At 34.5% G+C, this 14,226-nt stretch overlaps 1 protein-coding gene and 1 long non-coding RNA gene across 2 annotated transcripts; one reads left to right on the forward strand and one right to left on the reverse strand.

Annotated features, from left to right (window-relative positions):
• Nucleotides 1–6,237: 6,237 nt before the first annotated feature.
• On the forward strand, nt 6,238–9,904 carry BT1 (BTB and TAZ domain protein 1). The gene is made up of 5 exons (XM_068450094.2): nt 6,238–6,536; nt 6,651–6,784; nt 6,952–7,255; nt 7,942–8,258; nt 9,543–9,904. Exons 1-5 carry the CDS (start codon nt 6,408–6,410, stop codon nt 9,733–9,735), a joined length of 1,077 nt encoding a protein of 358 aa, XP_068306195.1. The 5' UTR covers nt 6,238–6,407; the 3' UTR covers nt 9,736–9,904.
• A 1,042-nt stretch (nt 9,905–10,946) lies between these two features.
• Nucleotides 10,947–11,339, reverse strand: LOC148696149 (uncharacterized). The gene is made up of 2 exons (XR_015963441.1): nt 11,212–11,339; nt 10,947–11,069 (listed from the first exon to the last, which is right to left on the reverse strand). It is a non-coding gene; the product is annotated as an uncharacterized LOC148696149 (long non-coding RNA).
• Between the last annotated feature and the right edge of the window lie 2,887 nt (nt 11,340–14,226).

A 14,226-nucleotide genomic window follows, 5' to 3' on the forward strand; every position in this document is an offset into this window, starting at 1 on the left:
ATTCATTTTAAATGAAAGTATATTTTGAAGTACCATGCCAAGTATTCATATGTTTTATACATGCATTAATAGTTGCATATATTTATGCTTGACGTTGTGGACGCTCAAGTAAGTACCAGGTGAGTTATTGAATGTTTATGTAAATTGAGGATTATGTGAGATGTTTAGAGAGCTCATTAACCTGCACCCCAGTGTTAGTGCTCCGCCAGAGTTGAGGGCCTAGCCTTCACGTGATCGTTCACCTCTTGCACCACACACGCTCAACTTGGATCCAAGGCAGGTGCCAGTCTGTCGTACAGACCACTTTAGGTGGTTCTGACTTGTAGGTGACTTGCGATACTTCACACAGCCTTCATGTGATTGTAGCACTATAACATATTTATTTACACCCAACTTATTGTACAGACCACTTTAGGTGGTTCTGACTCGTGTGCAGGCATATTGTTGATGAGACATATATATATTGTTGCTGAGATGTGGATTTGAGCTCTAGATTCAGCCGTACAGGTCACGTTAAATGACTCCGGCTGATATATCATTTGCATTGATCTATATCACCTGGATTACATATTTCATATTGAGATATTTGGCATGGCATATTCATGATTAAAGCTTGTTGAGCATGGTTTTGAGATACGAATATATTCTATTTTCTGGGAAATTATACAGGTTTTACGGCAAGGGGTTACTAGCTTTGATAATTGAAATGGTTTTGAAAAGCTTTGTTTTTGCCCATTCACACTTTATGTTTTGCACCCCTCTAGGTTTTAGGTAGAAGTGCTTTGGTGGCTCACGAGGATCTTGACACTGGTTCTGACAGAACAACACAAATGTAGGATCACCTTTGGTTGTTGTTTAATTAGTACTTGTCCAGTCGAACTGCACTTAGGCTATTTATGCTCTGATTGTGTATTCCACACTTAATCTCGCATTAGCATGTTATCCTAGCTAGTACTGCTAGTAGTTTGGTTTTTTATTCACTCATATTTCTTATATCTTTATCGCTTCCGCACTGTGCACATGGTTACGTCACCCTCACGTGACGGCCAGCATGCCTTGATTTCAGTCGGGGTGTGTCAAATTGTGCATGAGCATCAATAAGTTTTTTCTACGACTGAGAATTTTTTTAGCAGGAAAATTGAGTATCGACTATAATAACGTGATGATTTTATTTAGTTTAAAGTTATTATATTATATCTCATGCTTCATACTAATCTCAATACAAAGAGATCCGCGATAAAAGACGTTATGATGTTATATTTTTTACAAAGATAAAATAATAATACTAAATTAATTTAAATTACAAAGAAGAAAATAAATTGAAATTATCTAGACCATTCAATTTTTTAATAAAGACGGTTCAATTTAGTTTTTTTAATTCGACGGTTCTACTTGGTTTAAAATTATTAAGCTGTTTTAAATCCTTCATAGTTCATGCTAATCCGATTTTGAATGAGACCTCGATTAAAAAAAATAAAGTTAAATATTGATAAACCTAACCCAACTTAATATATTTGCTATAAAACAACTACTCGTGTCACTTTCTTATGGGAATTTGGATTATTATTGCCTTTTTATTTTGTTGATTTGGATAAACTTGCAATAGAAATGTGTGTTCGAAATTACCCTTCCCTAAAACTAAACATATGTGCTTTGGATTTTAAGTTTGAGTTTGTAAACAAAAAATTAAAAAAAGAAAATGCTAGAGAGATTACGTTTTTGTGGCAAGTTAACCAGATAACATTAAACTATTGTAGTCAACTTAACTCAAAAGAAATATATCTAGTTCTATTTACTTGATTAATATTTACAAATGGAGAAATTATTTACGTTGTCAACCGGATAACATTTCATGCTCTAATTTGAACCAAATCATACTCGCTCCTACTCATACTTAAAGGTGTGATATGCTTTAATTGCAACCACATACTACCTCAACACATGGTAAATGAAGAGACAATGCTAAGGCGATTACGTTTTTGTGGCAAATGAGACATACATGTCACGTTAATTATGAATTCTATCAAATTAGATGTTGATACTATGCATTACTTGTTATACGAGACGGTACACTTTTGATACTAATCTGGTTTTAAAATGTTGTTCGGCTAACATTACTCTACATAAATATAAAAGCTTGAGTTTCAGTGGGTCCCAGTACGGCGGTGATGGACGGCCGAGACTGAGTTGATCTCCAATAAAGTAAACAAATGTGGATTTTTGTGTGGGTGAGCTGTTGACACGTGTAAGTACAAGTGTACGTTAGTTTGTGATCGAACCAGTTGAGATGGCAAAAAGGATTGAAACGAGTGAATACACGTCAGACCGAGTCAAGCCCTTCACGAAACGAAAGGCCATTTATTCTGGAAAAGGATTCGGCGCCGGATTTTTTTTTTTTTTGAGATTATGTGATCGTGACTATTTATCGTATATCGTGTAATTAGAAATCATACTATATACAATGAACGGTTATGATCACGAAATTCTTAGGATCCCCAGGAAAAGGATCCGACGAGGTTCATTTTCCATTTATTCTAAACATAATTGGATCATATCCGGATTCAAATTACGAGGATTTTAAGGATTCTTACATCTTTGTAATTCATCATGTATCGTGAGCTAAGAACTTATTTGATTTTTTATTTAAAATTAAACATAAATATTATAAACTGACAGTACAATATATGATATATAATTAAAATGTGATAATTTCTAGGATCCCACAAAGTAAATCCGGAGAGCATCCTCTTCCATTCCAAACGACCTCAGTCAAGTCGGTCTATGCCTTCCACATCAGACGAAAAAGATCAATTTATCCGTATAGTCTTTGGATAATTACGAAATTAAAAAATAGAAAGCTTCCAAATTGGCAGGGTTAATTATGGAAGTGTAGTTATTTTGCTAGCAAATTATGGGATGTTCCCCCACGCGCATGGCTGACTTGGACATTTCAATCAACTAAAGCCATGACATAAAAATGAAAAATATTATCACTAAGTATTACAGTCTAATAATATTTCTTTTTACTTATAAATGAAAGGTCTTACGTCGGACTCCTATACCCCTTTAATATAGATAAAATCATTTATTCAAACAAAAAAGTTATTTTCTTTTTCTTTTTCTTATTTTATTTGTTGCGTTTTTTAGACAAATCGATAGTGTAGTCTCCAAACTATAATTTACTTTTTCAAAACAATTTGTTCAATGTTATACCATATCTTCATTACGAGAAACCTAACAATTGAAGAACGACGATTAAATAGACCAATAACGTGATGCAAAGAAAAACTATTATTGAATTGAAAATAATGGTAGATAGTAGTTTCAATATTTAAAATTTCCTCGATTGGGTCGATGTTTACGTAGAAACAACGGAAAAATTAGAAAAATATATAGAAAAGGGACTTCACCCTGTGTCGAATAAACTCTTAAACTTTGGCTGACAAATTTCGTTGATATTTTCAACATATCAGTTAAATATCAACAAACAGCCATACGATATTCTCTCAAGTTTCATTTTCAATTCCACATTTTAAAGCAAATTTTCATCATTTCCATTGAAGAGAAATAATATCAATACAAATATTTATGTTGATATTTTCACAAATTTACATATCAATATTTCGACCAATACCAATATTTTAAACATTGCTAATATTGAAACTTAAAATTTGGTCTTTATTGAAACGGAATTTAAATTAGAGATTAAAAAAAAAAAAAAAAAAAAAAAGAGAGAGAGATAAACAACACTCATTTATAAATCACAAAGCATCATGATAAATGGACTCACACACACATAACAACTTCAATTTGAAATACCCATTGCCATTTTTTTTTAGTGGCATTTGATCTTCAATGTGTTAAAATCTCATGATCGATTGTCGTAGAATCAAACAGTATCTAAGGGCTAGTTTGGTATTATTGTGTTTTTTAAAAAACTGTTTCTACTATGCTATGAGAATAAATAGCTGTAAAATAAAATTATTAAGTGTTTGATAAACCTTTTTTTTTTGTGAAAGTGCTTTTAATAAAAAAAAACAGTGTTTCAGTGTTTGATAAATTTTTATTTAAATTGCTTTGAATATGTTAAATGACTAAAAAATATATATAATATTTAATGTGATATAATAATTGTCACATCCCGGCTCGGGCCGGACCACTTTCTAGGCCCGACTCCACCGTAGCACAATATTGTCCGCTTTGGGCCCCAACCACGCCCTCACGGTTTTGTTTTTGGGAACTCACACGAGAACTTCCCGATGGGTCAAGATTTATCATACAATGCCTCAAATGGTGACATGCCAATACTCGAATGAAAGCTGTTGTTGTAGGCAAATTCCATTAAACCTAACCGCTTGTGCCAAGCATCGCCAAACTGCAACACTGAAGATCTCAACATATCTTCCAACGTCTGAATGGTCCTCTCTTGTCTGTCTGTCTGAGGATGATATGCCGTATAGGTCACGTTAGGTGACTCCAGTTGACATATTACTTGCATTGATTGACATTACCTGGGTTACTTACATTTTATGTGGAGGCATTCGACATGGCATATTTCTGAGCATGTTTTCGATATATGTGTATATTCTATTTTCTGGGAAACTATACAGGTTTTACGGTGGGGGGTTATAACTTTTGTTAATGATATGATTTTGAAAAGTTTTGTTTTTGCCCATTCACACTTTCTGTTTTGCGCCCCTCCAGGTTCTAGTTTGGTTTGCTCTTTTGGTGGCTTACGAGGAATCCACGGCGTATCTAACAGATTATCACCAGTGTAGGACCACTTCTAGATGTGTTTAGTTAGTATTTGTTCCTCTGGACTGCAATAGGCTTTCTGTGCTCTGAATATTGTTTTTCACACTTACACTTGCACTTGTACGTTAACTACATTGTTTAGTAGTTTGATTTTTATTTATTCGTACTTTTATTATTATCTTTAGCTTCCGTAATGTGCACATGGCTACGTCACCTTCTCGTGACGGCCAACACGCTTTGATTTCGGTCAAGGTGTGTCAATAATTGTCAAATACAATAATGTAGGGACAAAGATTGTAATTTTGTAAAACATGTGGGGGTATACTTGCCATTTGAAAATTTCATTAAATGAGCATTGATTATTATGCTTTGAAAAAAAAGTATTTTTTTTAGAAGCATGATAGACTCTGCTTCTGCTTTTTTACTTTCATTGACATCAGTTTTAAAAAAAATATATTTTTTTTGTTTTACCAAACATATTTAATGTTTCAAATTTTTTAATAATCTGCTTTTTTTAGAGCACCACAATCCCAAACCAACCCTAATGAGTTTTAACAGGCCTTTTAAGAGAAGAGATTTTCATTTTATTTTTAAAAAATGGAGATTAGTTGTGGGACCCACTTTACATTGAACTTCAACAATTTGAACCGTCCATTTTGTAATTCTCGATTCGTAGATCATCCTTGTAAAAATTTAATTTAATCCGAAAATATTTGCTTATTTAACTATTATGACGAAATCTCAATGTTTTTCTTAGAACAAAATGTTCGTCAATTTCTTTGAACTCAATTAAATGCCTCAAATATTTTTCGATTTGGATAATGTTTGGATGATCTATAATATGCAACTTGAAAAATAGATTGTTCAATCGTTAAAATTCAATGTGGCACGAGCTTCACAACTAATTTTCATTTTTATAAAAAAAAAAATGAGGGATCCTTTTACTTTGAAGCCTCCTTAGTTTTTTATTTTTTTTAACAAACGATAATATCTACACAAAGAGGGTGGGAGAGTGAGCTAAGTCTTACAATGGTCTTGCCATAATAATGTGTTTCAACTTCGCCTTTAGCGACAATCAAACCTAAGACCTCTTACTTACAAGTGAAGAGTAATACAACTAGACCGTAGTACTAAGTGGCAGAAGTCTCCCTGGTTTGAATAACAATAATATGGTGATGTGTTGTCATTTAGTACTATAATATAGTGGTAGTCCTCTTTACTGGTATGTGAGATGTTTTACATTCAATTCTCACAAAAAAATCGAATTTAAACCATATTATTATTAATTTATTATGAGACTTACCTACTTTTCTGTCACTTCAGCGTAGATAATATGTTTTATTCAAAGGATAAATGCTGATATGCTATGCGTTTGTGTGAGTGATAAGCCCTTTTTACCCGACTTATAAGATCCTATAAGTTATATTGTGACAGTGAAAATGCAGCTATTAGAAAGCGCGTGTCGCATTTGTCGATGTTTCTAATATTTAATTTTGAAGCTCCAATTCCACTCCAATCTTTTCTTTCTCTATAAAAATCAGGCCGACCATCAAACCTCTTCATCCATCCTCATACAAACAAGACAACCGACTCACAAAAAGCAGACTCCTTCTTTACTCATACACACTCTCTCTCTCTCTCTCTCTCTCTAAATGGAAGCTAATCCGACCGGCACCTCCGTCGACCTGTACGGTCTCTCCGGCACCAAATCTCTCCCCGAACCCGACGTCGACATCCTCACCTGTGACGCCCTCCGCATCCCGGTGCACTCCTGCATCCTGGTACGCTATTTCACCAAACATGCGCCGCCTTTCCTCCTCACTCCTCAAGCAATTTTACTTCTATTTTGGAAAAATCTGATTTATGTTTGTGTCTTGATTTCATTAATTTTGAAGGCCTCAGTGTCGCCGGTGCTGGAGAGCATAATCGACCGGCCGCGTAAGCACCGGAGCTCCGAGCGGGTCATTCCGATTCTCGGCGTTCCGTACGACGCCGTATTGGCCTTCGTCCGCTTTCTCTACTCCTCCAGGTTCGCCGCCGTTTCTTTTACGCTTTTGCTAAATCAACGCGATTTTCTAACAGTCATCGTCGCCGTCCGCTTATCTCGGCCGTCCGTTTAAATTACACCCGGCAGATCTTGATTAAATGCGTGGAGATAATTCCATATTTGAACTGACGAAAGTACCCCTGGTGCAGGTGCACAGAAGAGAACATGGAGAAGTACGGGATCCATCTGCTGGCGCTGTCCCACGTGTACTTGGTCCCGCAGCTGAAGAACAGATGCACGAAGGAGCTTGGTCAACGTTTGACCATTGAAAACGTGGTGGACGTGCTGCAACTGGCGAAGATGTGCGATGCAGCGGATCTCTACCTCAAATGCATGAAGTTGGTCGCTAATCACTTCAAGGTTGTTGAGACAACTGAAGGATGGAAATTCTTGCAAGCTCACGACCCTTGGCTCGAACTCGACATCATGCAATTCATTGATGAAATTGAATCGGTACGCTACCTTCATATTTCTTCGTTTCTTTTGGTAAGAGTAATGTTATTTATATCACATTTTCATAGCACATTAAGTGACGTTTGATATGGATTAAGTGACGTTTGATATGGACAGCCACGTTATTTGAATTAATCAGATTTTAAATTTAATTTATTATTTAATAAATTAATAATTAAGAAAAACTCATTAATTAAATAATAATAATGGTATACGATAAGTTTTTTTCCTCTTTTCCTTGAATTTTTCAAAATTTTCAAATCATGTGACTGTCTACGTATATAAATGTAATACAAAAATATGATATAAATAACAATTTCCTTTCCTAAAAGACAAGAAAAATTAGTATAATCTTTCTCTCGTTTAGAAATGTTTTTAAAATAGTTATGAAAGGGCTTTTATAATTAATTTTTAGTAAAATGACAAGTGAATTTGAAAAAATATTTTTACATGCACACTTCAAGTGCCTTTGAACTTAAAATCATTTTTCGGTAAAGGATCTTCATTCATTTTAAAAGTGGTTTCAAATGGATCCATTATTTTTAGTTGCTGACGCATGTAAAACTGACGTTACTATTGATACCCAGTTTAATTAACATTTTCATTGTAGAAATTTATCATTTGTGTGAATTGTTTAAACCCAATTTGTTATTGTATTAATCAAAGTTAATATTGTGATTAAGCAGAGGAAGAAGAGGACAAGGAGGCATAGAGAGGAGCAGAGGTTATATCTCCAGCTGAGTGAGGCAATGGAATGCTTGGAGCACATATGCAAGGAAGGTTGCACTAGTGTTGGGCCCTACGACATGGAGCCAGGTCACAAGAGGGGCCCATGCAGCAAGTTCTCCACGTGTCAAGGCCTCCAGATGTTGATCCAGCACTTTGCCACGTGTAAGAGGAGGGTGAATGGAGGGTGCTTACGTTGCAAGCGCATGTGGCAGCTTCTTAAGCTTCACTCTTCAATGTGCGAAGAACCTGATTCTTGCAGAGTCCCTCTTTGCAGGTAAACATATGTTTAAAAGCCATGATTAAATTCTAATATTAGTTAGTAATTCTAATGGTAGCTTAAGGAATCCTAATTGTAGTTTAATGAATAATTAAGAGAAAAAGTAGTTGTTGGTAGGATGCCAAAAGATTTTATCAGCTAAAGTAATTGGTTTTCTTTAATTTGCAATTAGAAACTCTCACTTTAGTTGGCCATTTCTGGTTTGGAATCTCATAAAATATAGGACGGTGAAGGAATAGACTAGCCTATGCATCATTGAAACCAACTTCCAACTAGGCATCTTTGGAAGGGGTGGTGGAACCCAACTGATCATGCCAACCAGACAGAAATCCTCTCCGGATCTCATTGTCCGTAGCCTAAGGACTAGGCAATCATTGGATTGCCACTCAAATTGAATTCGACGGTCCTCATTAACTCATTCTTTTGGCCCACTCACACAAATCAAGGGCCTAGATTTCCTAGTCCTTAGGCTCTGGCCTGGAGAAAATCCAAATTCATGCCAACCCATTATACCCTAGCACCAATTTAATTTTGGTCTGGCGTCCCGGTTGGTTAGGGTTATATAGCGAGGTATCTTGACATACGGTGAATATGAATCGTACTTTCATACAAAATATAAATTGAATTGATAAATTGTCGAGATTTAGAATATAGGATCTTAGGATGCTAGACAAATTGATAAGGGAACATTTCTTCATATTCGAGTTTGTTTGTTGGCCGGCCTCTAATAGTTTAGGTATGCACGTGAGTCATGTACTAGAACGACAGCTTGTGCATATCATGGTTGATTAGGGATGAAGGAGACAGAAGCTGGCGAATAAAACCAAATAAAATAGATTCCATCATGTATGAGATGGGACAAACGAGGTAAACATGTTCCACGACCCTTCCGTCCAATCACTTGTCTTAATTTTAGTTCATAAAATATAGAAGGTGAAAGTGTTCCATCAGCCGACGTAAATTAAGTCAGTTAAGCAGAATAGTGTGCTCGCCTCGTTGAACACAAGTTCGAGTTCTTCTTCCTGTAGTTTAGAATATGTTAGAATATATGTCGTCTTCTAATAAAGAAGAAGTCTTTCATCCCAATCCTAATTCCTAACTCTTACAACTTGCAAATTTAAAAAAAAAAAAAAAGGGTTTTGATTTTATTCAACTTGTCACTCCTACCGACCTACATAAAATATCATGGATGGTGGGGTTCATTAAGACGATGTGTATATCGAACTATTTAGCAACTAGCATTGATATTGGTTAACACGATGTCGTTTGGGAATGTGACAGGCAATTCAAGTTGAAAATGCTGCAAGAGAAGCAGACGGACGATGCCAGGTGGAAACTGCTTGTGAAGAAGGTGATGTCGGCCAAAACCATATCTTCCCTGTCTCTGCCAAAGAGGAAGAGAGAGGAAGAATTAGGAGAAGGAAGAAGCACTTCTACTATTACTACTCATGGAGTTAGAAGCTTCAGATTGTGATTAATTAGTCGTTAATTAATTATTATATTTAAGTTGGTAGAAAATGGGGTTTAACATTTATTTAATATGTTTGGTTACCAATATTGGGGAAGTATTATCATGTCCAATTTGGTTCCATCATTTATATGTAGTAATTTTTTTGACAATAAATTTCCATTTGTTTTGGTTACATTTATCTCATCTTTAATATTATGATAAATTCGTAAATTCGTAATTTTATGTGTTTATCTTTTTTATTATGGGAGTGTTAGTAAGATATACATTGTTAGTGTATTTTTTTAACAATTTAAGTTTTTAAGGCTTATTGGTTGTCTACATGATATCAAAGCTTTGATTTCGTTATGATATGCATCTGTCTGCCTCTTCACATGCATGATACATTAACACGTTAGAGCTTACAACTTAAGTTGTAGGGTTTGGGGCATGTTCACTGTTTGCTTATAAATAATTAGACTAATTTTCATATTTCCGATTAGTTTTATGATTAAATCTCAATTTTTTCGAACCATGACTTTACATCTTCTTATAAACTATTGGGCTAAACTCCATGGTCTATATTACTAATTAATTTTATGTTTAAATCTCAATGAGTAATTGATTGTATAGAAAACTGTATCTCTCTCCCATCACAAGATATACAAACGAGATAACACATAAATATATGAAACTGAAAGTTTAGAAGTCTTCAAAATTAACAAGAGAAAAATATTAATTTTTTAAAAGAAAACTGATTAGCGTACGCTTCAATCTTCATTATATGAATGCTTTAATTGTTACATCATCTTGTGACTTCGAATATAAGAAATCAAATATTTTCCACATTCCCATACTTTAGAGTATCAGCTTGTGAAAAAAATTGAGTTTGTCTATGTATATTTTAGTTTACGTGCAAGTCATTTTATCTTTGATTTTGATGACATGTACAAGTGGTTATTGAATTGATCATCACTTTAAAGGCGTGCATTAACAACCACGACAAGTCGATACTTGTAAACTATGAATCTAGTTGATCGTGACCATATATAAGGTGTAATTCCTAACTAGTCTCTTTCGGGCTCAGAAAAAATGAATAATTGTGATTCCCCACCAGGCGTTCTCTTTTAAAAGAAAAAAATAACGTGCATTAACATATCCTGATGTGGAACCCTCAACCACGTGTCATCCAATGGTAGGTGACTAAGAATTTAAAAGAGAAAAGAAAATAAAAATCATTAAAGAAAATAGACATTTTTAGCTCTTTTACCAATGGAATAGCAAATCTGATTCAAAGTCGGGAGTCTGAAAACTGACGCCAACTGCTGATAGTTTCTTCTACGCCAGCAATAATTCCATAACTAATAACAAGGAAACACTTAACTAAAACAATTAATCAATTATTATTCAATCACATTAATCAATAAAAAAGATCAAGAATATTATCACTTCATGAAATTTAATAAAATCAATTTTCGTAAAGGTTTATCTTATTTTCCCTACCTTGATTTCAAAGTTAAAACGAAGATCCACATCACTATCGGAATAGTTAAATTCCACGTACTTATTCACGTCACTACTGAAATAGCTAAACTCCACATACTTGAACAAACTCCTTGACCACTTCTAATGCCATGTATTCCTTATGCTCTATTTTCTTTTCTAATCCCGCACTCTAACACACACACACACACACACACACACACACACATAATACACAAACATATATACTACGTGAGCTCCGGAGAGCATGCACTGCATGCTAGCTCATGTTGGAAAACTAAATGGAGCTTAGCTCCTATTTATAGGGATATGAGGCCGCTATCAAAGGCTATAATTGGTGGATTTGGGCGGCAAGTAGATGAGCTTAAGTAGCTGGAATGATAACTATGGCTAGGAAGAGATGATCATTGAATCTAATACGTAAGGTCCAAGTGAATGCATGCAAATGGCGTCATGCAACAGCAAGACCACTTATCACCTCCATTGACAGATAGTGCTTACAAGCACCTCATAGTAAATACAAAAGATGTCTATGAACTAAGTCATGACACTTACCAATTTCCCTCATGCTAACCCATAAACCTTACTATAAATACAAAGTAACAAATATACATACATACATACATATATATAATAAATCTAAATTAACTCTTTTTAAAGAATAATAGTAAACATATATTTTGAAAATACCGGATCTCACAATAGTACTTGTAGTTAATTTGGTGCGGGACACTCTTTTCCTTTCGGTCGGGTTGAAAGTTCCGACAAGGTTTTTATTGAGGCCCACTGTTAGCACCTTATCCTTAATTTTGTATGTATTTCACTATTCAATGAATATCGTACTTCATCTCAAAAAAACATAAGTAATAAAAAAATAAAGGTACATTGTTGAAAAGGTAAAAATTGCGAATTTTTTTTTTGTCAAAATTGAGATTTGTATACTGCGTATAAATCTTGTGATGAATACAGTAATTTGTGATGTAACATGCCATGTTCACATGTTCCGTTGTTTTGGAAACCTTAGTGGTAAAATGCAAAATGCAAAGTTGGACTAACGATGAAATACTTTGTGGTGGCCTTTTATTGATTCTCTCATACTCCGATATCTCTTCTGTCCAATGCATTGATCTATCTCATCTCATGTCGAGATTTTTGTGTGTAATCAATGATACATCCTGATACTCTAGTGATGATATATTCTCAATTGCAAACTTCGAATTTCTTCTAATTATGGTTTTTATTCAGCGTACTTGTATAGGCAACACTTATGCTTAATAGTACTTCTGCCATAAATACCTTTATTAGAAGCACAACAAACAATTATCTACTATTTAAGCGCTCCGAGAAAACAGATTACTATTTAATTTATTTTACTAAAAGTATTATTACTTTGTGTATGAACAAAATTTTTTAGAAAATGAGAAGGAGAGAGGGACAGAGAGAAAGAACGTAGGAGGGGTGAGAGGTTTTTGTTTTTAGTTTTATTTTTTATTTTATTTCATTTTTTTATATTGGAGGTATTTTAATATCATCGGTAAGTGAGGCTTTAATAAAAAACAGTGAAATTTGGACTTGTGAAATTGCATTATTGCCCATCATTTTTTTTGTGTGATAGAAAACGAAGTAGTATTTTCACCCTCATTTAGTTGATAAAGAAAATTTCATTAATTAATAGAGATTAGAAAGAAGAATTGATTTGAATCAAAAGTTTCATTAATTAATAAATATTAGAAAGATGAATTGATTTGAATCGTTGTACGTTTTGCAGAGAAAGAATTTAATTACCAAAACAATTCGCAACTTGCTTTCCGGAAAATAAACAACTCAAAAATACTTTGCTACTTTAAAGTTTTCATGTCTAAGGGCGTGCCATTCCATAAGGCAAAAGTTGTCAAGTAGTCCCCTAATGACTTATCCAAGTCCATCATTCAAATTCCAATATCCATGCCTAAAACAGATAAGCACTTATGTAAACAAGGAATCTTCTAGTGGCCTCCCTGTCCCTGGTTGGAAACTTTAGAGTCCATTTTTTATGATATTCAAAACCACTCTCAAGACATTTTTTATCAGTAAAAATAAGGTGCAACTCGTCGGACACAAACTGTTTATGTAATGAGGATTCTCTCTGAATTCTCTTTGTAAGGATCTCGAGAATCTTTCAATCAGATTCGTTCATCGTACATTGTGCAGTTAGTTTTCGTCAGATACTGTTTATATTCAATTTTAAATAAAAGAATTTACAATGATTTCTGGCCGTACGATGTACGATGAACGGATGTGATTGGAGGATCTCCGAAATCTTCACAAAGAGGATCCGGAGAGGAACAATGTGATCATAACGATGTTTATGTTGTTCAAGGAATTTGTAATATAAGACACTGTCCACACCCACCATCATTCGGATCCATCAACTAAGTAGATTTCTAATATTATTGAAAAAGCATCTTCTGCCTCGAACGCTTAAAGTGGAGACCCTGAAATTTGGAAGGCTTGTTAAGATCAGGAATGAAGTTGTTTTCAAAATCCATGACAGATTGGTAAAGTCTTAAAATTATTATAAACCGAAATATTAAAGGACAATGTTACCCAAGAAATGTAGAAGCCTTGAGCGACAAATGATTCATGGGATATCCCAAAAACTAGTCGTTCTCTTTATCACGTTTATTGTCCTCAAGATAAAACAGCCTATGAACCTTGGTTTTCTGGTTATTGTTGCTCTGAAACTCCTAATTTCAGAAACACAATCAGATATGGAGTTTTAATTGCTAGTGTAAAACCCCTTTACCCAAAACCAATATTTATTCACAAATTAAACGAAACGTCGAGGAATCGAAGACTAAAAGCTGGAGAAAATCTACCCTTCCACACAGACACAGTGCCATCATTCACAATCTCCTTATCCTTCCACACAGTTCCATCACTTTGTTTCTTCCATCACTTGAACATCCTACGAAAGTTTTAACGGTGGGAGGTTTTTGTTCAAAATGTCCTGCCTCACCCTACGACTGGGACGGA

Source organism: Pyrus communis, chromosome 6 (assembly GCF_041283825.1).
Source record: "Pyrus communis isolate YQ-2024b chromosome 6, ASM4128382v1, whole genome shotgun sequence".
Lineage (NCBI taxonomy): Eukaryota > Viridiplantae > Streptophyta > Magnoliopsida > Rosales > Rosaceae > Pyrus > Pyrus communis.